The 27,932-nt window shown below is 46.7% G+C and overlaps 1 protein-coding gene across 2 annotated transcripts in view; it reads left to right on the forward strand.

The window, feature by feature from the left end:
- The window catches only part of TBC1D4 (TBC1 domain family member 4), a 127,241-nt gene that overhangs the window by 38,873 nt on the left and 60,436 nt on the right, over nt 1-27,932 (forward strand). For both annotated transcript variants that reach the window (XM_066581066.1, XM_066581074.1), the window contains exons 2-3: nt 23,272-23,865; nt 27,267-27,356. In XM_066581066.1, coding sequence (XP_066437163.1) covers nt 23,272-23,865; nt 27,267-27,356 — 684 coding nt within the window. The remainder of the gene's footprint in view (nt 1-23,271; nt 23,866-27,266; nt 27,357-27,932) is intronic.

Consider the following 27,932-nt stretch of genomic DNA (forward strand, 5'->3'; position numbering starts at 1 on the left):
GGGGTCTATGAAGAGGGCACATGGAGCGGGGGGGTCTATAGAGAGGGTACATGGAGCTGGGGGGGGTCTATGAAGAGGGCACATGGAGCTGGGGGGGTCTATGAAGAGGGCACATGGAGCTGGGGGGGGTCTATGAAGAGGGCACATGGAGCTGGGGGGGGGGTCTATGAAGAGGGCACATGGAGCTGGGGGGGGTCTATGGAGAGGGCACGCGGACGGAGGGGGGGGGGTCTATGGAGAGGGCACGCGGACGGAGGGGGGGGGGTCTGGAGAGGGCACGCGGACGGAGGGGGGGGTCTGTCGAGGGCACGCGGACGGAGGGGGGGGTCTGTCGAGGGCACGCGGACGGAGGGGGGGGTCTGTCTATGGAGAGGGCACGCGGACGGAGGGGGGGGGGGTCTATGGAGAGGGCACGCGGACGGAGGGGGGGGGGGTCTATGGAGAGGGCACGCGGACGGAGGGGGGGGGGGTCTATGGAGAGGGCACGCGGACGGAGGGGGGGGGTCTATGGAGAGGGCACGCGGACGGAGGGGGGGGGTCTATGGAGAGGGCACGCGGACGGAGGGGGGGTCTATGGAGTGGGCACGCGGACGGAGGGGGGGTCTATGGAGAGGGCACGCGGACGGAGGGGGGGTCTATGGAGAGGGCACGCGGACGGAGGGGGGGGTCTATGGAGAGGGCACGCGGACGGAGGGGGGGGTCTATGGAGAGGGCACGCGGACGGAGGGGGGGGGGGTGTCTATGGAGTGGGCACGCGGACGGAGGGGGGGGGTCTATGGAGAGGGCACGCGGACGGAGGGGGGGGTGTATGGAGAGGGCACGCGGACGGAGGGGGGGGGTGTATGGAGAGGGCACGCGGACGGAGGGGGGGGGGTGTATGGAGAGGGCACGCGGACGGAGGGGGGGGGGTGTATGGAGAGGGCACGCGGACGGAGGGGGGGGGGTGTATGGAGAGGGCACGCGGACGGAGGGGGGGGTGTATGGAGAGGGCACGCGGACGGAGGGGGGGTGTATGAAGAGGGCACACGGACGGAGGGGTGCGTGTATGGAGAGGGCACACGGGGGGTGGTGGGGGTGTATGGAGAGGGCACACGGACGGAGGGGGGGTGTATGGAGAGGGCACACGGACGGGGGTGTATGGAGAGGGCACACGGGGGAGGGGGTGCGTGTATGGAGAGGGCACGCGGGCGGAGGGGGTGCGTGTATGGAGAGGGCACGCGGGCGGAGGGGGTGTGTGTATGGAGAGGGCACGCGGGCGGAGGGGGTGCGTGTATGGAGAGGGCACGCGGGCGGAGGGGGTGCGTGTATGGAGAGGGCACGCGGGCGGAGGGGGAGGGGTGCGTGTATGGAGAGGGCACGCGGGCGGAGGGGGGGGGTGTATGGAGAGGGCACACGGGCGGAGGGGGGGGTGTATGGAGAGGGCACGCGGGCGGAGGGGGGGGTGTATGGAGAGGGCACGCGGACGGAAGGGGGGGGGGTGTATGGAGAGGGCACGCGGACGAAGGGGGGGGTGTATGGAGAGGGCACACGGACGGAGGGGGGGGGGTGTATGAAGAGGGCACACGGACGGAGGGGTGCGTGTATGGAGAGGGCACACGGGGGGTGGTGGGGGTGTACGGAGAGGGCACACGGACGGAGGGGGGGTGTATGGAGAGGGCACACGGGGGGGTGTATGGAGAGGGCACACGGGGGAGGGGGGTTTATGGAGAGGGCACACGGGCGGGGGGGGTGCGTGTATGGAGAGGGCACGCGGGCGGAGGGGGGGGGTGCGTGTATGGAGAGGGCACGCGGGCGGAGGGAGGGGTGCGTGTATGGAGAGGGCACGCGGGCGGGGTGGGGTGCGTGTATGGAGAGGGCACGCGGGCGGAGGGGGAGGGGTGCGTGTATGGAGAGGGCACGCGGGCGGAGGGGGGGTGCGTGTATGGAGAGGGCACGCGGGCGGAGAGGGGGGGGGGGCGTGTATGGAGAGGGCACATAGACTCCCATCCATGTGCCCTCTCCATAGACGCCACCCCTCACACCCGTTTATGTGCCAACCGAGGCAAGTTGCATCCGAGTTTCCCAGGCACTACATGTATATGACCGTGTGAATTTATAAAGCCACTTTTACACAGCTGTGCAAATCTTGCACGAATATTTACCACGTTCCTTTGACTGGGTGTCATATACATGAGCGTTTGTTTGTTTTCCTCTTTGCATTGTATTGCGGTGTGGGGAGAACACTGCGGCTTGACCTATTTTGGGGGTTCACTTGTTTTGTATGGGAAACGCATTGCACCGTGTGTAATGTGCGCATGATTGCGATGCAAGGTTTCCCATTGAATACAATAAAAAGACTCTTGTAATTCGCAACGGCACTGAAGTGATGGGAGCCATTTTAGACACAAGCGCCTTGCATCCGCGTTACATCGCACATTCCAGAGCGCGTTTGAGTTTCACAGCCCGATATCACGCTTGGCCGCATGGGACCAGCTTAAGGGTACGTGCGCTTGGGTCGTGGTGTTGCAGATTTTGCAGCAGTTCTTTCACAATACTGGTAATCCATGCCACACATATTTGTTTTATATGTGGATTTTCAACAGATTTTAGTGCAAATTTGTAATGGATTCAGCCCCTCGTTAATTACTCACTTAGGCCGTCTGTCCACGGCTGCGACAGAATATCGCTAGCGATATTTCACCGCAGGGTAGGAGTAGGAAGCACTAAAAGGTCTCCGCGATGAGCCTATATTAATAATAGGCTAACCGCGGCATGCCATGATTTTAATCACGCGAGCGGAAAATTGATATGATTTTCTGCTTGTGTGCAGTTGGCTGCGCTTCCCATAGTTATCCTATGGAAAGCATGGCATGCGATGTCCGTGTGCAATCTATCGCCGTGGATCTCGCAATGACACTTTGCATGTGGACAGCCAGCCTAAGTGATCGAATATCTGCACTGCAGGTCAATTTATGCTATAGATTTTTCTTTTCTTTATCCATTTGCCTTGCTCTATAATATATTGTGTATTTTCCCATATGCAAATGCATGATGCATAATACAAAGGTTGGTTATGAAAAAAATAACTAGTTTATCCCATGTATTATCAATGAATTCTATCTAATTGGCTTCTCTACGGCCGGCCCTGGGAGCTTTGTGAAGGTAATGGGTACATTTAGCCTGGTAAAATGCAGGGAAAACCTGCTGTAGTTGGCAAGAGAACTGCAATGTGGGAGAAGCTTTATTTTCTAGTGATGACACATGACCTAAAGTCATTGCTAAATAGGAATGTGTTAAAGGCAGCTACAATGTCAGATTTCTGGACTGAAGTCAAAGTCCAGACTTCAATGCAGAATTTTGGCCTAGACTTAAAAATATATGATCAGCGGAACGGAAACAAAAAGACCTCATTTAAGAGGGTCCATTTCACACCATTAGCTTCCATCATCAGACTAATCCGTTTGGCCGGTACTCTGTTTTTCTATTCCCATAATGGAACTGGAAAGCAGAAACCAAAATGCCAATGTGAACCAAGCCTTAGAGATGGTTTATACGGTGTGTTCAAACCATTATAAATCCCCATAGGGCTGGTGCTGTCTCTTCTATAGCAAAGCTTATATACATTGTAAATGCCCAATTGTTGGAGAGTCCTTGTCGGCTGGACTGTCGCTAGACGTAAGATGCTCTTAGATCTCCCTTTTATTCTTGGAGTGCTTAACCTGCTCCGTAGGGATTAGCTGTACTGCAGAATTAAGGCTATCACCCATGACATGGCTAAATATGGATAGAAATTATCCTCTTGAATGCATACTTGTCATAGAAGGCCGGGTTCACATCTGCATCGGAAGCTCTTTATCTTCCATCCAAAAGCCGGGCAGCTGTGTGGAAAATGGGCAGACCCCATTATAGTTCCAGGGACTGAACCGTTTGGCTGCAGGGATTCCCCTTTTCAGTTCCCCCGAATGGAGCGGAATCTCCAGCGCAGGTGTGACAGCATCGGGCTTACACAAGCATGATTTCATCGCGTATTACAAGGTGAATGGAGTCAGGAAAAGTACATTGATTCTCATTGGCCCACTAGCGTGTTCTATTTTACCACATATTACATGTGATAGAGCCCCATGGTTCTCTATGGGTGCGTACAAACCTCTAATACACAATTACATTGCATATGTGCGGCATTCATACGCAACATCACCAAGCCACAGAGTGTGATACGCGGATCCACACTGCGGTAAATCGTTGCGTTATATACGCGTTTTACCACCCGTCCATGTGAACCTGCCCTGGGACAACATCTGTGCTGATGCTTGACAAACGCCCCCTGCAGACAAATGTCTGTCTTTGGGGCCCTTTCACGCAGAACAATAACCGTTCACAAAATCGTTGGATCGTGCAAATTTCAGCAATCATCGTTTATTGTAAAAACGGCCAATGATTGAGCAACGAACGAGAATTTTTTTTCGCCTCATTCATTTTATGCAGCTATAAAAAATAATCGTTTGTACGATGTTGCGTGTGAACGGCGTTCGTCTACATTCACTGGTACAGTGCATGCCAACGACTAAATGATTTACGAGCGAACAGTTTTCCATCCTGTATAAACGGGCTGCACGAGCGAGCTGCCAGCGTACGGTAAATCGCTCCGTGTAAAAGGAGTCTCACCTTTTCACCTATTTTGAGTCCTGCCAAATAAATGGCGCAAGATGATGAGCTTTGAAAGAAAATTCTGCATTGTCCCCAATTTCTTAGAGGGTGAAAACCACTGGTCATCTTGTACCACTTGTCTTGGCATAACTCCAAAATGTAAGGAAGGACACATCTGGATGTAGAGATAAACGTGATCTCACCGGCGCACTCTTATCTTATATTCCTTATTTATAATATTGCTTGTAGTTTAAGGGCTTGTCTCATGGAGAACTGAATGGACGTTTCATCCCGATGTGTCGCCTTCTCCGAACCGCAGTGATCGCTAGTTCTTTGGAGGCCCTACCTGCCCATATATGAGCCCCGCAGCAGAAGGTCACACTGACCTCCATACAGTGTAATGCATGGCTGAGCCGCAGCAGGCCTGTGGGAAGGAGGGGAGACCTCCCATATACCCTGAGCTGGTGGAGAGCTGGCTATCGGTGCTTATGGAAGCAAGAGCACTGCACGTGACAGCGTATGTTATGCATGTGGTCATGCGCAGTCTCTGCGTTTTTTTTTTTTGTAAATCTCCGCTTTGTCTCATAGTTGCCTGTGTATTGAATATGGACAGCATTCCATACGCTACCCATAGAAAAGAATAGGGTTCACGCTGCGTGATACGAGGTGGCATAGAGCATGCAGCGATCTTCTTCCCGCGCACCTACATACTGTGTTTACACACTAATGTGAGCGGATCAAGGTGAGTCAACGACCTTTATTGACTGCATTCACCGTGTGTCATGTGGCCGTGCATAGTACGCGCTGAAATCACGGTCAGGTAAATGAGCCCTAATGAGCGTTTTGTCCGTTTTGCTAAAAACTGCTCTCCTTCTGTGGTGCCATGGAATCTATTGGGCCCCAACCTTGTTCATTGCAGTCCTGCACTTTAGGGACCTTTCACACAGGATGGAATATTCTCCAACAACGTTTCGAAATATACCATTCCGCAGAATACTCAGGCCAACATCTGCGGGTTTTGGTGTGAAATTGAAAAATGGTCGAATCCTGACGGCGTTTCTACTTCAAAATCCGGAATTAGCAGTTTGGATTCTAGTGAGGAATTCAGGGACGTCATGTTGTCTAACGCTGTTGCGGAATATTCCGTCCCGTGTGAAAGGGTTAAGACTGAGGTCTTTGTATCCGGCTCCTAGTAAGTAGCTGTTCCTCGGCATTACCGCCAGTTGACTGCTTGGCCATCTGTTCGCTCTTGTAGGTCTCGTCACATAGAGCCATGAAGCCGGTAGCGGGCGCAGGGTGGAAGTGCTTTCTGAGAACTGCCTAATACGATTTACCTCTTCACACTTGTAACCAAACACCTCTGAATCTCTGTTTTTCTGAAATAGCGCTACAGCTCATAGCATCGGCTTGAAGCATGAGGTTGGCATCGTACACTGTTGTCTGGACGCTGTAGAATCAGATTTGCCAAGACATTTTATGGCGCAGCGTGTAACGTGGCGGTTTATGGTAAGGCTGAGGCTATATAAGGCTGGGGGATCAGCAAGAAACAATAGTAATTAGTCAGAAACGTGCTGAAATCTGGCTTACTATTTTTAATTCATATTAAACTCCTTTAACCAGTGCCAGAGAACAGTCTTTTCTTTTGTCCCTCACCACATGCTATTTTAGTTAACGCTGTGCCCCGCTGCTCGCCGAGGATTTATGAGATGCGTTCCCTAACTTGCAGGAGTTGCTCACAAGCCTCTATATATTGTCCTTGTGCTTATATGAAAGCTGCTCCGTCACCAGATTCCATCCGGTTCTTTATACCCCTCCCTGTAGGCTGGAGCGGGTCCAGGGGGGTGTAGCGCTATCTCCGCTATGTAAGCAGTCGAAACCCTTTGAAGAGCTGGCTTCCGAAACGACTGAAAACCAATAAATGCCATTTTCCCCAAACAGGGGAGTGATGTGACTTTGGACACTTTGGAATAAGATGTGATCTACAGTAGGTCTGTAGTGGCCCAAATGGGTCTTCTAAAAGCACCTTGCCTTTAAATGACAGCGATCAGTTCATGTATAACCGGAAAAGAGGTTAACCAATACATAATTTGCCCTATGACAGAGTTAATAATCTGCCAGGTGGACAGTTCATTTTGATTGGTTGCTGGCAGATTGAACTCTGATTGGCTGCAAGCCAGTGGAGTGACAGTTGGGATGCAGTGGATCGTGCAGGTCTGAGGAGTGAAGAGAGGTAGGAGAGGAGTCTGCTGTAGTAAGGCCGGCTGCCCACGGGGGATGCAATATACAGCAGTGGGGGAGCACTAAGTCACCGCGATTTTCTGCGATGAACCTATCTTCATGGTGGGAGAGTCGCAGCACATCGTGGCATGCATTAAAAGCAATGGGAGAACTCTGTGATCCTCTGCGGCAGGGGAATCCCTTTATCCTTGTGGAGATGAAGGGATTCCCCATACTTATGTCAAACTGTTTTCACATGAAAACGCCTTGCATCCACGGGACTCGCCCATGTGCAGGAGCCCTTAGTTCTATCTCATCGGGTGGTCTATAAGTGTCAGATGAACCACCTGGATCCGCACATACCCCCCTGTCTTCTCACTATGTGCTGAGGGAACAAGCCCCCCAGAGGCATTCCTAACTTGTGACTGACGCACCATCTGAGCGCTAACCTGTGCGGTGTACGGCCTCATAAGTCTTTGTGGGTTTTGCATATTTTGCAGTTTTTCTCCACTTTTCAGTAATTAGTGCAACACATTTTTCTTTGTTTTATTACCTAACAAAAATGTTTTGTGTATTTTAATCTATTTCCTGTCTGTTACCGGAGAAGTAACGCCGTCCTGTAATAAGTGGCCATCTTGGCTGTGATCCCAGCTATAAATAATCCACATCTGATTCTTGGAACTCCTACTATGACTCTTACAAGTAGCGGTCACCTTGTTTACTTCCTTCTGAGTGTGACCTCCGTTATAAAGGATCCCTTTATGTTCTGTTCTAATGTGATGTCTGACCGCTTACATTCTCAAGGTCACATTACCTTCTGTAATGTTTTCTCCAGGTGACCAATGTTAGTTCAGTCAGTCACTTGTGCTCATTGTGTGATGAGTGTGGCAAGCAGTGGGCAGATGCCAATATGTTGGTCTTGTATTTACCGCTGCAATGAGGCTTGTGGGCTTCGAGGGGGAAATCTGTCACCTAGATTCCCATGGCTGTGTAGACCTGTGGAGCGGCCATCGAAAATGTGTGTCACAGAGGAAAGAATATATTCTGTTCAAGGGGAAGGAAAGTACAACTGTTTTCTATCACATGACTAATACAAGTAGACATTAGATGGCAGTCGCTGCAGAGCAAGAGTAGCGACCGGGACCCCAGTAGGGTTCCTGCTTAGAAATTTGAGTGATTTTCAATAATTGCATTATATTATTGGCCCTTCCCCGCTGCTGCTTCCACTTTGTGTTCCTGGCAGGGCCCTCCTTTTTTTTTTTTTTGTGTCCTGTCTCCCGGCCCTGAAGGAAGCTGTCCCCGCTGCTGCTATGAGTCTCCATGGGCTCCCCGGGTCCTCGCTGTCCTCCTACATTTTGCTGTGTGGCACTCTGCCCTGCCTGCTTCTTGGCACGCTGACATACAGAGATTGTCCTTGCCGCAGACACCCCTCTGCGGTGAAAGAGAGAAGGGGGGGAGGGGCATCTTCTGTCCTGGCTGCGGAGAAACTGCTTACAGCTGGGGCTCTGCGCCGCTGCAGATAACAACATTAAATGGCTGCCAAAGTCCTACCACCTTGCATTGCCTGGCATACACAGGCTGCTAGGACCTTCAATGATTTTGCCAATCTGCAGCTAGGAGTGTGACAGGGCCGTCCCTCCATAGAAGCCCTGTCGCACCCCTAGCTTCCAGTGGCGTCAAGATACAATAATACCATAGGGATTACCTACTCTTCTGCGGGGTGAACTTGATTACAATTTGTCATCTTAGATTTTTGCTGTTACTAGCCATAATGGCAAGCAAATTATATTCCCAAACTAGGTAATATAACCGCGCTTTGCATGGCAATGTTATGAATAGCAGTCCTGGAGTATACAAAGTGGGCCACAAAAATGAGCCCCGCACCGCACTGGTATGAAAGCTGGCCAAAAGAAAATCACAGCACAGCTTTCACTTTACCTCTGCAGTATAGGAAATGAAAGCTGAGCTGTGATTGGTTGCTGTTGGCAACAAAAATTACAGATAAAGTAGGTGAGTTTTCGTTTTTTTGTTTTTTTTTAAAATTATGCCAGTATTCTTCACCTGGGGCTGAAGAACGCTCATGCAAAATTTCACTAAAAGTGGGACCAGAACTGTGGATTTGTATACAACACAAACAGAGAGATTTTGCGTTCTATATATAAGCTGTATCTATAGTAGTGATGGGATCTGACACATATTCCCAGTGAAAGCGGCTTCATGTCAGTAATGTTTGTATTGTCTTCCACTGAATTTCCTGCAGACTGTTTGCTACAATATAGACTCATAGACTCAGCTTAGATCTTACAAGTCACAATACATTATCACAATGGGCAATCCTATATGTAATGGAGGGGGACAAACACATAGCTTATTTTCTATGTTAAGCCATAATTTAGTATCCACTGAGCGTGTAAGAAAGGGTTAAAGCTTTCACAGATCTGCTGTCATTGCCATTACCTCTAAGATGTAGCCGCTGTTTGGCGGCAGATGTCCCCGTGTCCTAATTGCCGGCGCTGATGTCACCGTGTCAGTTTGAAGATGAAATAAATATGATTACTTCTTGTCCATTAGCTGCTCCGGGCTCTTGTAGGAAGGCCTGACTGGTTACACGGAGGAGCTCGTTGCTGATCTCCCCGCTCGTTGTGCCCATTATCAGCCAAGAGACATTGTTGCTAACAGGAGACATAATAATGGAGGTTTTGTAAAGCTGCCAACTGGACAGACCTTACAGGCTGAGACACCTTGTAACCTTCTATGAAGTGCCGCTTCTGTGTTACATCAATATAAGGTAAAGCACAAATGGCAACATCTGTAAGCAAATGGTCAATCACTATTCAACATATAATGCTAAATATATTGTAAAAGAAGTAAAATTAATTGAATACGAAACTCTTAACATTGATGACTTATCCTTAGTATAGTTCATCAATATCTGCCAATGAAACCGCAGCGCCGGGCCTTTTCTTGAGCCAGTGATGTTCTTCAGCGGGCCTTTTCTTGAGCCAGTGATGTCATGTTCATTCATCAAACAGCCTGAGAGTAGCTCGATCTCCTTCAATTAAAAGCCCCTATTGGACAAACCATCAGGAGATTTGGCCTCCAATACCTCCTCTACGCTGACGACACCCAGCTATACACCTCTGCCCGTGACATCTCTGCACCTTTCCTCCAAAACATCACCGGCTGTCTGTCCGCTGTCTCTAACACTTTGTCCTCTGATTACCTAAAACTGAACCTCTCAAAAACTGACCTGCTGGTGTTTCCACCCTCCACTAACCGACCTCATCCTGACATCTCCATCTCAGTGTGTGGCACCACCATAATTCCTAGACAACATGCCCGCTGCCTTGGGGTCATATTCGACTCTGATCTCTCCTTTACCCCCTACATCTAATCTGTGGGCCAAACATGTCAGCTGCACCCCTAGAACATTGCAAGAATCCGCTCTTTTCTCACCGTGGATGCGCTAAAAACGCTCACTGTTGCCCTCATCCACTCACAGCTCTTTTATTGCAGCTTACTACTGATTGGCCTCCCCTGCTCCAGACTCTCCCCTCTCCAATCCATCCTGAATGCGGCAGCCAGGCTCATATTCCTGTCCAGCCGCTACTCACACGCCTCTGCCCTGTGCCGGTCACTGCACTGGCTGCCCGTTAAATACAGAATTCAATTTAAACTCCCTACCTTCATCCATAAAGCCCTCCATAGCATTGTGCTGCCCTACATTGCTTCCCCCTATCTCATCCACCACCCAGCCTGGGCTCTACACTCTAACGAAGTCAGGCTGGGTGCCACATTAATTCGAACCTCTCATTCCTGCCTCCAAGACTTCTCCAGAGCAGCACCAGTCCTCTGGAATGTGCTACATAAAACTATCCGCGCAATCCCTAATTAACAAAACTTCAGGCGTGCTCTAAAAACGCATCTCTTCAGGGGGGGCATACCATATACCCTAAACCAAACCTCCCTGTACTCTGTCTGATAACATGCTCACTGTCCTAGTGACTGCAACCCCTGCTAGCCGCCATCAACCGCCCCCTGCAGTCACACAGACTTGGCCACAACACGGCTTAAAGGGGTTGTCCCGCGGCAGCAAGTGGGTCTATACACTTCTGTATGGCCATATTAATGCACTTTGTAATGTACATTGTGCATTAATTATGAGCCATACAGAAGTTATAAGAAGTTTTTCACTTACCTGCTCCGTTGCTAGCGTCCTCGTTTCCATGGAGTCCGCCTAATTTTCGGCGTCTAATGGCCAAATTAGCCGCAATTGCGCAGTCCGGGTCTTCTTCTTTTCTCAATGGGGCCGCTCGTGCAGGATGCCGGCTCCGTGTAGCTCCGCCCCGTCACGTGCCGATTCCAGCCAATCAGGAGGCTGGAATCGGCAATGGACCGCACAGAAGCCCTGCGGTCCACCGAGGGAGAAGATCCCGGCGGCCATCTTCAGCCGGTAAGTAAGAAGTCACCGGAGCGCGGGGATTCAGGTAAGCGCTGTGCGGATTTTTCTTTAGGTCCCTGCATCGGGGTTGTCTCGCGCCGAACGGGGGGGGGGGGGGGGGGGGGGTTTGAAAAAAAAAACCAAAACGTTTCGGCGCGGGACAACCCCTTTAAGTCTGACCGTTGTCTGTGTATAGCATCCCACACTCTCCACCTCGCCATACCGTGCACATGTCCAGCCCCTTCACCTTCTGTATCACCTGATTATCTGTAATATGTAAGCTAGTTGGAGCAGGACCCTCACCACTATTGTTTCCATCAACTGATTACTACATGTAACCGTGGTTTTTGTATCTCTGTACTTTTGTCTTTCTGTATCCCCCTGTCTTTGTAGGCGCTGCGGGTTTGTGTGGTGCTATGTAAATAAAGATTATTATTATTATTATTTATTATTATTATTATTTATTATTATTACTATGAGCCCAAGTATTCAGCTTTTGTTATGTTATACATTTACACATTTAAAACCCTTTTTTTTTCTTCAAAAATAATTTGTCCTGCAAGATCTAGAATTCCCTTTCCTTTCGATGTAATAGCTTGTTTTTTTTGCTGGATAACGAGTATTTTCATTATCGCCAATTTAAGACTTTTTTGATTACTTTTCATTCTGGTTTTCGGTAGGCAAGATGAAGAGAAAGCAGCTATACTAGCCTTTTTGGTGGTTTTCTGTAGTTTACAGAGAGGCGTCCATAACCTTTTATAGTATGTGATGGAACTTTTTATTCTATTATAAAATAGCCGTAGTTTTATATTTGTTCAATAATAAAACATTTGTATGAGAAAAAGTTGGTTTATGTCTTTTTCCTGTAAATCCACTTGGGTGCTGCAGTCAGCAATAACACAATAACAGGCGGGTCATGGAGGCCATGTACTGCCTCGTTGGGCAGAGGAGGGATTACAGCCAGTGCTCATCAAATTTCCTTTTCTGAAGAATAGTCAAAGAAAACATCCATCGCCCCCCCCCCCCCTTTTATATACACACTCTGATAAGATGGAGTGATAATGTGAACAAATCACCCCCCACCCCACCCCCCTCATCCTTGGATGATCCTAGACAGGGCCAGTCTCTCCCTGCACGCTGCCTGTGACCCCCACTGCCCTCTTCCACCGGTCGGGCTGAAGTGAGGGATGTGAATATAATTTCTGCAGCTCCCACTGTACTCTGGGTGGTTGAGATAATGATGAAAACCACAATGTGGCTTTGCAGCAGTTTGATCCAGTATTTTAATGCAATTTTTTTTTTTTTTTGCCACTTCTCCCCTGCCCTGTGTGCATACAACCTAGCTCAGCTTACAGCCTTCAGCAGCGGCACCGTCTGCAGTCACACTGTGCTGCCTGCGCAAATCTGTCATGTCCTCTTCTACTTGGACAAGCACAGCTTAGTGCAATCAGTAGGGGGACTAATGCCTGTTCTGTTATCTGCTCTCCTAGGAAGTGATCTGTTCTTTACTCTGATATGCATTGTGAGCTGCGAGACCTTATATAGACAGGGTTATGTCTTCTAAAATTATGTCCAATCAACGGAATTTACTTCAAACAAGGTGTAGAAACATCTCAAAACTAATCAATAGAAATGGAACATTTTCAAAGTTTTCTAACATGCGTTTTTTTCCACTTTGTCATTATGGGGTACTGAGCGCAGAATGATGGAGAAAAAACTTACTTTTTTTAATTTGCAAAAACTAGCATTTAATTTGTTTTTAGCTTTTCATTTTTGGAGCAGAGAGACGGAATAAGGCCTCCTGTCCATGCCAGTGATTTCGCTGGCGGTAAACCCCAGGTGAATCACGCCGTCTGAAGCTTTCCACAGGATTGCTATGGAAAGCGCCGGCCCCCTGCCCACGAGTGGAGAATCATTGCGATTCTCCGCTCGCGGCTGGCAATTCGCGTGCTGCGAATTGCCCTGATTCTCTACGGTCAGCGTATCTATCAGATAAGGCTGACGAGCTGAGATTTGCCTGCGGCTCCTGCTCCCGTGCGGCGCCTCCCATAGCGGAGCTTCACCGCGGGATACCACAGCACCGGTGGACAGGGGGCCTTAAGTGGATCTGATGACTTTAACTTGTTTACCTTCCCTTAGGTTTCCATGTTTTAAACAAAATAAAAAGCGCAATGGTGGTAAAACTATCTATTTAATTTGGTATCTCTGCTCCAAAAATGGAAAGCCAAACTGGAGATTAAAGTCTATTTTCCATGGGTACATTCCCACTCGCGTGTAAAGCGCGTTAGTGCTGCTGTGATCACCTGTAATAATGTGTTTGTTTTACTGTGCAGAATACATAATGTAATCTGAGAGCTGCTGATGTTTGCAGACTGTGAATGAAGGACATTTGGCATAACCCTGGCATACGGGTACACGAGGTCCTGGCACATCATGTGATTTTGGCTGCTTCCTACTAGTAGTTTGTTTGCACAACCAAAGTCAATAACAAGGTGAATACCTTCCCTTTTGTGTCAAATACTCTGTTTTACAGAACCCTGAGTATTGTAATGTGTTAAATACACATTTCTAGTCATTCACTTACTAGATTTCGCGTTGATCTCTTAGCACTCCAGTGCAGATCTTTCAAAGTGTTCACGTCAGATTAAGGGTTGTTTCACACGACCGTATGCGTATTTACGTTCACCCGTACACGCCGTAAAAACATTGAATAAATGCTGCAATCAAGTCGGGAACTTTAGCTGCGCTTTTTTTAGCCATTCACACGGGCCGCTACTGGGTATTGGTAAAAAAAATACGCAGAAATGCAGAGATCCATCAATCACTGTAAAATGCTCGGAATGAGTGATGGCACTAGTCAACCAATGTGAACTTTTTCTGTTTCTGGTTTGCCAATAGGTTGATCGACCTAATTTTGGGTGCTGAATTCAGTGGAAGAATCAGATTCTATCTATCACGTTGCATTTCCGAGATACCCAGCACTAATATACAGTATTGGCAAATATTGATTGTTTGAGAGAGAGTATTCAAAAAGATCTAAAAAAGCTTGCACAGTGGGCGGCGACTAACAGAATGGTATTTAACAAGGAGAAATGCAAAGTCCTACATCTGAGTAAGAAAAATGAAAAAAGCACATACAGAATGGGAGGAATTGAACTAAGCAGCAGCACATGTGAAAAAGACTTGGATATACTAATAGATCATAGACTGAACATGAGTCAACAATGTGATGCAGCAGCAAAAAAGGCAAACACAATTCTGGGATGTATTAAGAGAAGCTTAGAGTTTAGATCACGTGAGGTAATTATCCCCCTCTACTCTTCCTTAGTCAGACCTCATCTGGAATACGGTGTCCAGTTCTGGGCAACCCACATAGACAGACTGGAGCAAGTTCAGAGAAGAGTTACCAAGATGGTGAGCGGTCTGCAAATCATGTCCTATGAGGAATGGTAAAAGAATCTGGGAATGTTTAGCTTGCAAAGACTTAATAGCGGTCTACAAATATCGGAAGGGTTGTGACACTGCAGAGGGATCAGCCCTGTTCTCATTTGTACAAGGAAAGACTAGAAGCAATGCGATGAAACTGAAAGGGAGGAGACACAAATTAGATATTAGAAAAAACTTTCTGACAGTGAGGGTGATCAATGAGTGGAACAGGTTACCACGGGAGGTGGTGAGTTCTCCTTCAATGGAAGTGTTCAAACAAAGACTGGACAATTATCTGTCTGGCATGATTTAGTCATCCTGCACTGAGCAGGGGGTCGTACCCAATGACCCTGGAGGTCCATTCCAACTCTACCTATGATTGGTTTTAAATACAAAAAAAAAATAACGCTCAGAACTCGGTAATGTATTTGTGAAGGGGAGACCAACACAAGCACTGAGATTTACATATTGCAGTGTTTGAACTGATTTGGTTTGGCAAAATGGGATGATGACGCTTTTCTCTTTCATCACTGAAGGCGCCCAAATTGTCCGGGAAGAAATGAAGATGCGAATGTAAAAACTGAATTGTTAGAGACCTTCTACCCCCCACGTTCTTGTAGGTGTCTGATAGATTACTCACTGTGGATACAGAGTTATTGTCTTTCCTGTTGCCAAAAAGTCATGCACAGCCGCTTTGAAAGAGAACCATGCGGCTAATTCGAGATTTGGGAGTTTAGTATCAAAGGTGGACCATTTAGTGATTTTTCTCATTTGTGGCCCAACAAATATGCCGTCCAAACGAAAAGCAAACTGGAGTACAGGACCAGTGAAAATACTTATTTTTATTAAACATAGAAAAGTCCAACAAAGAGGCGGAGGCAAAATGACTTGACTCGGCTCGACCAATGGAGTATTCTTCACATTTTCTTTTCCAGATCTATATGATTTCCTCGCAGGCCTTGACTTAGTAGTGGTTGTTGGTGTCTTGGCTGTAGCATAAGTATAAAGACAGCAGTATTTTGTGAACCCATCCTGGAAACCTGTAAGTAATGCTACAACTTTGAAATCACAATATATCTGCCACTCATAATCTTTATATTTGATTGTCTATAGCAAGGGCGTCAAACTCACTTTCACCGAGGGCCACATCAGCCTTATGGGTGCCTTCAAAGGGCCGATTATTACTATACTGTTTTACAATTACAGTGACCCCCATAGTGGCCACAGTGGTAATAGTGACCCCAGTAATAATGGGGTCCCCATAGTGGCCCCAATAGTGACCCCAGTAGTGATAGTAATCCCATAGTGGCCACAGTAGTAACAGTGACCCCAGTCACAATAGTGGCCCCAGTGGCAACAGTGACCCCAGTATTAATAGTGACCCAAGTAGTAAGTGACCACAGTAATCAGAGTATCTCCAATAATGAGTGGTTTCCATAGTGGCCGCAGTAGTAATAGTGACCCCAGTAATAATATTGTCCCCCATAGTAGCCCCAGTAGTTAGTGACCACAGTTATCAGAGTGGCTATAATAATAACAGTGACCCCAGTAGTAATAATGACACCCCCCTTCACATGAGCCTCAGTAGTAATTGGCCCCTGGTCGGCCAGCATTCCTACAGGCATTTCACTAACCCAGCTGCTCCTGGGCCTGTATCCACTGGCCTTCCCCCTTGGCATCCATGCAGCGTACAGGACGGCACACACAGACACGTCAGGGAAGAGGTCAGCGGTGACTAACTCTGCACCGCCGCAGACCCGCAGCTGCAGACTGTGTGAGTGAAGTACCTGTTAGGGCTCTTTCACACGAGCGTATATCGGGCGTGCATTTACGCCTGGCCGATATAGGCCTCCTGTGCACGACGGTCAATCCGTAATGCGGGATCACGCAGCAGGATCCCACTCACCTGTCTGGATTCTTCATCTTCTTCATCGCACATGTGCAGTACAGCTAAAACTGCGACGCCGCTAAGTGATGACGCAGATCCTGCGACCTTTTGCAGTGCTCAGTGCGGAAGGGCCGTGGGATGGACAGCTTCCATTGACTTCAATGGGAGCCATCGATGCGGAAAATCACACAGAATAGAGCATGCTGCGATTTTAATTTTTTTTTTTCTGCCATGAGCAGAAATTTCTGCTCATGCGCATGAAGTAGTGCGTCTCCATTGGGTGCTATGGGTGGTATTTGCTGCGGAAACTCGGGGGCCCCTGGATTCTGCAAATCAAATCCGCTGGTGTGCAGGAGCCCATATGCTGCCCAACTGATGCATCGGTTTCCAATGCATCAGTGCAGATGGGCGTATTCCAACGGCGTAAAAAGGCTTGGCTGACAAAGATAAGCGCATACTGTACAAATTCCAGACGGCCGTTTTTACACCGGCTAGGTAAGACAGTTCAGGAACTATCTTCCCGGCTGGATTACGGAGGCGGCTCCCATAGACTCCTATGGGAGCTGCCAGAGAAGGGAAGTGGGGGTAGTTTAGCAGCTTGTCTGCTAAACTTCCACTCCCTTCCCTGCTCCTCTCCGCCCCTTGCTGGCTGTTCGCAATGGGAGGGGCCGGGGCAGAAGATAGTGTGCTAAGTTCCCGCCCCCTCCCATTGCTGGCAGCTGACAAAGGGTTGAGAGGGGGCGGGATCTTAGCACGCTAGCTCCTGCCCTGTCCCGTATACATCCATGCGTACATACATCCATCCATGCATACTTACTTACTTACATACACATTGAATTCTGCACTTCAAATTATTCAGATAAATGGCTACTCCTTGATTTAAAAGTTGAAATCTTTGTCCCTTCGGCTAGAAGGTCCCATTACTTCACTCTAGAGCCCAATAGTTCAGTTTCCTGTTTAGAAAGTTGTAAATCACCGACCAAATAGTTTAGCTCCTTCTGTTCTATGAGGTGAGGCGATCTGTCATGAGATTCAGGGTTGTACTCTTCTACATCTTCTGATTCACTTTCTTCTGATAGGTCCAATGCAGCGGTTTACAAGATATGGACAGGAATAGGCAAGCCTTCCCCATGAGGCACAGGTTTATGCACTGAAGACACTGCTTGATATCTTATGTCTGGTTTTACTGGAATGTCCTGCAATATTTGTGAGGTGGAAATGACAATCTGCATGACTAGTTGGCTCACACCAAACAATTGGAACAGCGAACATCATGGCTCTACGCTTTCCTTCCATCCCTTCTGTTACAGTAGTTGTACAAGTTATGCAAGCAATATGAGATGCAACATTTTTATCCTGATCCCTGAGAGCGCAATCAAAATACAGTTTATAAGCCTTCTTAACTAAATCAGTGATTGGCTTCCTTTGGGTTATTGGAGTGAAGTTTACCCATTGCCATAGTACTGCCTATAGCTCTGATACTGTGCTTCCCTGAAAATAAGACACAGTCTTATATTGATTTTTGCCCTAAAAGAGGCACTAGGTCTTATTTTTGGGGGTGTCTTATACTCAGCTGGCGGCATCCCGATGCCTCACGTTGGTCTATGGCGCTGCGGTAGGCTGCCGTGTCCTCCACGCTGACAGCATTCTTTTTCTGGTAACTAACGGGGCTTTGAATACCTCGCTTCCAGCAAACAAGTGATAAAATCACGAGCGCCACTGGCTCAGCCAATGAGCATAAAAGATGGACGATGAGTTGAACGCTGATCGTTCAGTGTTAAGTCAGAAACTGACATGCCGCCTGGAATTCAAATCCGCGACGTATCAATTCTGGCGCCGTTCTCACTGCGAACTGCCTTCTCTATGGTGAGAGATTTCTGTAGCGGAATACAGGCTGAAAAGCCACTTCAAAACTCACGCAAATGGTGTGGATTTTGAAGCAGTTTTTCCAAAGCGGAAATCTCACAGAATTTCCATGTGGCCCCACTGCAGACATTCCACAAGACTTCCGTCTCGTGTGAGCCCAGTCTTATAGTTTCTCATTCTTTTCTTAATCCACTTCTGGCTTTTGGCTCAAAAAAACTGCATCAAAATCTGCAACTGCGTTTTCCACACAAATAGGCTGGGTTCACACGGGACGAATTTGCTGTGGAAATTCCATGCGGAATTTCTGTGCAGCAAATCCGCCCGCGGCTCCTATTCCCGGGATTAGCCAGCCATTTGGATGAGATTTTGCAAAAATCTCGTCCACAGAGGGCGGCCAATCCCTCACAGCAAAGTCGAGCAGAGTCGGCGATGTGGAGCGGAATTGACAGCCGCAGCATGTCAATTCTTTTTTTTATTTCCTTTGCGGCCTCACTCCTCTCTATGGGGAGAGAACGCTGCAATGGAATGCCGGCGGCCGAACTGCTCCAAAACCCGTGGCAAAATGTCGCGGGTTTTGAAGCTGCAGCTCTCCCGCGGAAATCTTGCGGCCTATTGGTGCCTCCAAGCCGCAAGATTTCCGCAGGATTTCTGCCCCGTGCCTGAAGATGCAACCACACGGAGTGATGCTCCCCTGCAAAACCCAGACTGGGTCCGCTGATTGTGGCCGTCACCTGGACTGGTAAGTTAATGGTGAGTCCAGGTTCTGGTTGCAGTGAATGTTCATCCAGCTCTGCAGGGGAGACATACTGCTGCGTAATGGCTCCCCATGGAATCTTCCACACGGGCTGGTATTAGCATGTACAACGCACTCAAACACGCAGCTGTGGAATTCCTCGCCAAAATCCACAGATTTTGATGTGGAATTGAAGGCCGGTTTTAAGGTGTTTTCAATTCAATATCAAAATCCACAGGTAGCCTGCCGACTTTGGTGAATTTACAGAAGCGGGGCCTCCTATTCTGGCCTGACCGTGAGGTCCCTAAGGGACCGCACCTCTATCCTTATTATGGAACCTTTGGTGGTGTTGGAGATGCTGAGCACCGCAGTCAGGACTGCGTTACTCATTGTAGGAGCCTTCTGGATGCGATCTCGTACGACTGTTTGCATTGCTGCATCTCAGACAAGTCTGCTTTGTTCTAGTAGCACAAATCAAATAAACTAGTGCTACCCCTACTGCCGGCGGCCCGCCTGTCTTCACTACGGGACTGAACAGCTGTTACTTGGCATGAAGCAGCCCGCTGAGTGCTCGGCTGCCAGCTCCTTGTTTATGCCTCGTCTGCTTGACGGAGATATTATTCCGTGCTAACAACCCGGCTCCATAAATAAGTGCTTCTTGCTAGATGCTTTATTATAAACTATCCTGCCCTAAATGTCAGAGCACAGAGGAAGCCCACTGTTACTAGGACCATGTCCACACCATTACTGTTACCACTTGTGGACTGCGGCTCCAGTATAGCACCACAACAATGAAAGCCACAGCAACACTGGACCCGTCATGTGCCCGACGCCTATATGGGGTCTATTGGGTTTTTGTCATGGGTGTCCATTTTTCTGCTATTTTTGATTAAATCTGTGATGTCGATTCTTAACGGAACCTCCAACGCAGATGTGGATGAAGCCTACAAGATGCACAAGTTGTAGCTGGCCATAGACTAGAAGCAGCCAGTATTTGGATATCTTCCAATATTGGGATACAGATAATTAACGCTTTTTGCCAAGGATGTGACTTTAAAATCCTACTGAGGCAAATCAATAAGGAACAGGTACTTCTACATTGGATGGAAAAAAATCTGTTGCTTATAATTCTGAAAATTCATAGCAGAGTCCTCATATAGATTTGTCATGGACTTCACCCAATGCATTGCAAGCATCGGAGTGGGAAAGGGACCAGTGCCAGCAGAAAACTAGATCGTGACCTGTTCTGGTCATCTGTCAGTTTATACAGCCTTCCAGGGAATGATACCGTACAGTACATGAGCCCTACGTCACCTCTAGGGGGTGTTCTTTTAGGTTTTTGTTCTACTGACGTAGTGAGATGAGCGGTTGGACATGTAATAACCCCCTGTGCCTCATCTATTTCGCGCCTGCTCTAGTGATACCGTATGTACATGTAGGCATAACAGACATGTATGAATTCAGCACATCCTGAGCTTTGACTTCTAGGAGGTGTTGTATATCTCCAGCTATACTTGGGTCACACTTTTAGCCCCAAAGTGAGTTTTAGTTCATATTTTACAAAATGTTACTATTTGATGCAAAATTGCATGATGGTATCCATTATTGCAAAGTGCTCGGTGGCATTTTCAAAATCTGTTCAGTTTCAAAAAATATTTGGGGAAAGGTCTATAATACGTATATGTATTTTTTTTAAAAATTATATATATATAAAATGTATTTATTTTAATTTTATAATTCAGGTTTGGTTTTGTGAAAATTTTCCTGGTAATGAAAGTGTTATATCCTATATTGAAAAATATCTGAATTGGTAAGGCTGCTCACAGACGGATTGGGTTTGAATTGCAGATTCTGTGAGTGAGTGATCTGCGGTAATACATGGATCATTCCAATGCATTGACTTACACACTTCACATCAGTGTGTTGGAATTCTGTAATGCGCAAGTGGAAAATAAAATGTTCTATTCTACCACGGATATACGCGATGTAGAGCCCATTGTTCTCTATGGTCGCGGATACCCCCTATAGTCATGCGCAGTACAATTTCGGGGCCTACACGGGGTCACTGCCGGGCTCACAGCTGGAATCCGCTGCAGGCCTCCGCAGGTGGACTCTGTTTGCGGCTGCGTGATCCCAGCCTCAGGCCTCCCTCACACAAGCATTGCTGAAAGCCCGTCGATTTAATTTGCGGCGCTTTGCCGCGTTTTACTCCTGTTTTGAGGAATGCTAAATGCCCTAAAATAGAACGAACTCTGTTCAAAAATTGTGGCGCGGCTGTGTGAGAGGCTCCATTGTAAATAATGGGAGCCTCTGATAGCGTTTTAGCGCTGCACTGATAGCTAAAAAAAAATGTATGTGTCAGCCCGGCATAAGAGTCTCTTAACGGCTCATGCCCACGGATGGAGCGGGATTTACGCCGTGGGGGTACTGCGGTGGAAAACAAAAAGTCCCTGCTGGTGATCTCGGAAAAACGTGCTTTTTTTCCTGCAGTCTCCATTAATACTATATTGTGAAATACTATATGAGAAATAGAGCATGCCGTGATTTTTTTTTTTTTCTTCCTCAGCGGAAATCTGCAGCAGAATCCCAAGAAATCCGTCCGTGGGCATTAGCACTAACATTGTGTTGAATTATTTATTTTTTTTTGGCCTGTAAAAACTAAATTCCATGATTTTCATGCCTTTTTGGGTGCCATTTTTATACAGATGTTTGACACGTGTTTGTTTTAGATTTCTTGGTTATGGAAGAATTCCTAAAATACTGTATTTAGAGCATGCTGCCTCTTGCAAAAAAAATTCTCAATTGACTAAAAAACTGTACCAAGAGTGAGGGAAAAATAAAATGTAAGAAAAAAAAAGCGCATGTATATAGTGTATTTTACGTTTCCAATTAGTTTTAATTTAAGATTTGGTCGTTGCATTCAAAAAGAACATAAAAACCTTTGACAAAACATTGGGCACCTGGGGTATTTGCCGGGGGTTCTCCTCTTGTGCTGAGGCTTGTACTCGCCCGTGTTACCATAAGGCTGCCGGAGAGCTCTGTACTTCATACCTGCATGCCAGGGCTTCCTTGTATGATGTTTCTTTGGGTAACCCTTTTCTGTACTCCGGTGTTGTCGGGCCATCTTCAGGCCTGATCTACCGATGTGTCGTTTCTACATGTCTGATTGTTCTCCTTTTGTATGTGTTTTTACCTCACAATTGCCCCAAGGTAGGAATTGTTGAAAAATATTATAAAATTCATAACTTGTAAATACGCCGTGAAAATATTGTTTGTGCACATTGCTGGGCAAGTATTTACTTGTCTGATAACCCATAAAATGCTGCTAATCAACCTATTCCCGGCAAATATGTGATGGCCATGCATTATGAGCTTACCGTGGATTAGTGTGACCCGCAGCTACACATTTCACAAGTATTGCATACTTCACAGTGAGAATGCTGCACACAGGGCTGTAGAACTAACCAACAAAACAATGTTTTCATGGTTCCCTATGAAGTGTTACAGGTCTTATTCACGGTTAAAGGGAACCTGCCATGTCTTGGGAGCCCAGTAAACTTCGTTTATGCGACTCCTAGGATGTCACAGGTTCCCTTTAAAGGGGTTTGTGCACAAACCACATTTCCCACATATCCACAAGTTAGGTGATTAAATATATGATCACTAGGGGTTGGACTGCCAAAAACCTCATCAATCATGAAACTTGAAGCCTGGCACTATGTGGTGGTCATGTAGGCATACTGCATCTCCACTCACTGTCTATGGGACAGACTGAGATAACCGAGTGCTGCACTCCGCTACGGGCTCTCCGTCAGTTCCATTGGTTGACACCGTTAAGAATGATACGAGGCAAGCAGTTATTTCCTATCTCTTTTGTTCCACGTCTCGGCCTCCGTGCTTTATACAAAAGGAAGAGAATCGGAGAAGGGGTCTTCTGACATGTCCAGTATGACAGTGGTCCGTTTTGTGACAGTAAGCTGTAAATCCTGGTACCGGTAGAATGATTTCAGCCTAGTAATGGACAAACACAATTCCTATACTTATGCCTAATTCTTGTACTTTGTTTCTTCTTAGGTTTCCACAGTCATCAGTAGCATTCGGCAGGTTTCCAAAGTTGCCCTGAAGGGAGATTCGAAGCCCAGTAAAGACAGCGAAGATGCCTTTTATAACTCCCAGAAGTTTGAGGTTTTATATTGCGGGAAGGTGGTCATTGCCCATAAAAATGCCCCTTCAACTCTTATTGATGACTGTATAGAGAAGTTCTCTCAGCATGAGCGTCAGCGACTGAGACTGCTGAGCGGGCAACGCAGCGTGGATGCCAGCTCTGACCTCACATTGGCTGAGACCGATGTCCCAGTCTCTCCATCTGATAGTACGTTTGAAGAACTGGACACTGACTGTAATGCCAATTCTGCCTCCAGGAACCATTCAGGGATATTTACAATAGGTAGCCAGAGCAATCTTGCTGGTATGCGGGTATCTTTTCCGGAGAGGATACTTGAAGACTCAGGTTTTGAGGACCAGCAGGAGTTTAGGTCTCGATGTAGTAGTGTTACTATTCAAAAGAAAGTGGATTTTTCCATGGTCAAATCAAGAAGAAGACACGCGAGTGCACCAAGCCATGTACAGCCGTCAGACTCGGAGAAGAACAGAACAATGCTCTTCCAGGTAGGTAGAAATCGGGAGTAACTTTGTGTAAGGCGATGGGCATCCAACAGTCCCATAGGCTCACGCTTCAATTTACATGTAGTAATAAAGTGCCGATCGGAATTCATCTTCTAGCTCCATGCATTTGGGTAATGGGTGAAAGTGTAAGACTCAATACTTGGTTCCCAGGACTGATCTTCTAGTTATGACTACCTGGATACAGAGTCTTGTCCTGCCCTGGGCAATATGAACCATCGCTCAGCCTTTGCCCAGTCTGTGCCATCACATATATCAGGTGCATAGTGAGGCACATAGGGTTGCATGGTTTACCTTAGACATGTACGTAATAGAGGATCTGCGGTTTAGAATCGACATCCATTAGCCAGATTGGAAAGTCACGTAAAAAGCCGCTTTCTTCCTAGACGACGCATTGATATTATATAGGCGCTGTGTAATATTTCATTCATGCTGCAATGCTGCAGGTGATGTAAGGACCTGATGGCAACGTGCTGCGATCGGCTCTTAATTAATGGACCTTAAGAGATTATACAAACAAGACAACCCGTTTGTGGACCGCAGAGGTGATGAAGGGATAAAGTGCATTAACGTAATGAAAGCCAAAAGGCTCGAATAGAAGTAATATTCATCATGAAGAGCAATTGGCAATTCTGTTTTTATTTCAGTAACTTGGTTTATTGTTTGGATCATTACCAATAAAACTTTAAAGGAGTTGTCTAGTTGTAAGCTCTTGATGGCCTGTCCGTGTGAGAGGACATCAGTAATAAATCAACGGCGGTCTGCTGGAACACTGTGCTTGTGCACCGAGACATGTTCTGCAGGAAGCAGACAGCTCTTTTCCCGCTGCAGTGGCCAGGCTTGGTATTACAGGCAAAGTTTTCATTGAAGTGACTGGAAACTTGACCTGTAATACCAAAGCCTGGCCACTGCAGTGAGAATGGAGCTTCCTCCAGAAATCTGCTATGTGTATGAGCGCATCGGACTGGTGAACAGCTAATCGGAGGTTGTCGCAGGCAATGGACGATTCTGATCTACTATTGGTGGCCTATCTTCAGAAGAGATCATCAATGGTTTACGGCTGGGCATTCTCCTTAATTTCTTCCAGTTCATGTTGGGTTCCAGCAGTTTTACTGTACCTCTCAGCCTTGTTACCTGAGTCATCTTATAGTTGCACTTGTTGTTCCTTCTAAATTGCTTTCCATTAGTTCAGTTTTGCAGTTTATTTCAGGCACTTCTCAGCATCAGCACGGCTGTGATCTAACCATATGTGCCATTACCAACTAATGCTATACTCCTTCCACACGGATCATTACTGGAGTGTGCTGTGCATTTCAGAAGCGTCAAAATAGAACGGTCTCCAGGTGGAGGCGCTACTCTGCTTTTTATCTGTGTATTAATTATATATTCTATATTCCCGTAATGGGTCTTATTACAGAAATCACAAACGCAGTAATGCTCACTGGCTGCTATTATCTAACATGCAGGTTAATAGTCCCTATAATGCATTGATTTGTGACATTTATAAGGGACAACCACTATAGTGACTCTCGTACTTTCTGATCTGTGACCTGTACCCCATCACCAAACCTCAGAATCCAATAACATGCCATAGAAGAAGAAACTAGATATAATAATAAAAACTAAAGGTCAGACAAGAAGCACGGACACCGGTCCAAATCAGGAAGAGCGGTCCAGCTTTCCATACACTGTGGAGATCACTATGGACTCCGTAACATAGACGTTGAGGACATGAGTCTTGTGTATGATGATAAAATATCTAAGGGAACACTTTCCTCATTACTCACAACCACCGGAGCTCGGGGTTCATTTCGGACAGTTTTCATGTATGTGAGCCTTTCCAGTACGTGAATTATTGCCCTTGTATATAAATGCTGTGGCTTTCTAATGATATTTTATATCAGGGCTTCTGTACAGAAGTGCCTTTAAATGCAACTACAATAGTTTATAATGTGACAGAATTAAATGGGACTCTTTTGATAAGACCAGTGATCAGGTTGCCCGTCTGGCCGGCACTGCCAAACCTGCCTGATATCACCGTCCTCTGATGGAGCTACAATTGCTACACTGGAGCAGAGGAGAAGGAATCCTAGTATCAGTACGGGATCGTAGACCCTGTTTAATGATCTGTAGTGAAGGTATAAGAGTGCCCAATTTACATATTAATCGGCAGTAAATAAATCCCGCTAACATGTTTCCGTCCACAGCTGCTGTATTTCAGTGAATAACAGGATGTTGAGATTTGCTGCACATCCTATACTGAGGATGACGTGCTTATTGCTGTAAATACGGCTTGTGCTTATCCCCACATCCAGTAGATAATAGATAACCATTTCTTATGACAGAATGCATTCAGTCGTTTTCTTAACACTTTTTACCGCTCTGTCTAGAGTCCTTGCAACTTCAAAGGACACCTGCTTTGTCAACACTGCAAGGAGGTACTTCTCTGATGTCATCACTGGGGCTTGGATAGGTATCCAAACTTATCTGGCCTTACTTCAGTCTATATGTACATAAAAGACAATGCACTGACATACTGACCATAATAAGGCATGTAAAGGCCCATTTAGACACAACAATGATCGCTCAAAAGACCACTTTTGAGCAATAATTGTTGGGCGCATTTACACTGCAAGATGATCGCTCAGAATTCGGCAGTTTGAGTGACAGTTTTGAGCGTTCGCTCTGCATAAGTGTGTAAATGAAGGCTCACGCTGTATGGAGAAGACCAGCGGGACCGCTAGCTTCTGCATACAGCTGTTGTCTTCTCGAAGCGCTTAGCTGGTGTACACCTGAGCGCTCAGAGCAGAGTATGCAGAACACAGCTGGAGCGCTGTCTTCTGCATACTCCTGCTGTGTTCATGGAGCACTCAGCTGGTATACAGCTGAGCGCTACGAGCTGGGTATACAGATGACAGCTGGACCGCTTGTCTTCTGCATACTTCTGCTGTGTTCTCCGAGGGGGATACAGCTGAGACAATAGTATCAGCGATATCCCGTTGAGAACTCAGCGCACAGTCCTGATAAGACTCATCGTTGTCTTTCAGCTTGCTGAAAGACGACGATGTGCGAATCGATAACGAAAACTGCACGATGCCTGTGCGTTTAGACCCAACGATTCTCGCTCAAAAAATGTCTTAGAGCGAATTTTGAGCGAGAATCGTTGGGTCTAAATGAGCCTTAATAGGTAAGCAATAAAATTATTTACTTATTACATTACTTATACTAAATGATGAAGAATGTGAAAAAAGCAATGCAAGGTACACCAACCTCTTCCATTCTGCTTCATGCACTCATTTATGTTACTTGCTATTGAATATTAATACTCTTTTTGCTACAATTGTTATTAAATCGTAACAATACTCACTGCAACATTTATTTTACAGGTCGGAAGGTTTGAAATTAATCTCATAAGTCCTGATACCAAATCTGTAGTGCTGGAAAAGAACTTCAAAGATATTTCCTCATGTTCTCAGGTTGGTGTCTGTTTACTCTTAGCTGCAGTCTATTAAAGGAAGGGAAGCTTCCCTGATCGCAAAATAAATCCATGGCGAGATATCTGTAATATATGATGGCTGGCACTGAGCTCTGAGGTTTTTTTAATGAGATAATTTTTATTAATTTTTTTAAAATTTTTTTACTACAATTAGCCCTATATTTCATGACATTTATACATGGCAAAACGTTTCACAACTTGGCAAAACATCTCCAACTTTTCACCTCCCTCCATCTGCCTCTCCAAATTTCATCAGCTTTTCTACGATACTTTAATAAGACCAGCACTCAATGTGAACTACCCATTCTATATCAGACCATCTTCCCCAAATTTCCTCAAACTTAATCAGACTTTTTTTTTTATTATTTCTATTTATTACCCTTTCTAACTATATATCCGTGCTGCAAAATGTCCTACAGTCTGCAAGCTGCATCCAACTGGCTGTGATTAGCTTCCGCATCGGATACAATGCTCTCTGAATTCCCCAAAGAGTGTGTCCATCAACAAGGCATCTGTCTATATAAATAAGATATTACACCCTTCGTAGCTCCAAAAC

The sequence above is a fragment of the Eleutherodactylus coqui genome, chromosome 1, assembly GCF_035609145.1.
Source record: "Eleutherodactylus coqui strain aEleCoq1 chromosome 1, aEleCoq1.hap1, whole genome shotgun sequence".
In the NCBI taxonomy this organism is placed as follows: domain Eukaryota; kingdom Metazoa; phylum Chordata; class Amphibia; order Anura; family Eleutherodactylidae; genus Eleutherodactylus; species Eleutherodactylus coqui.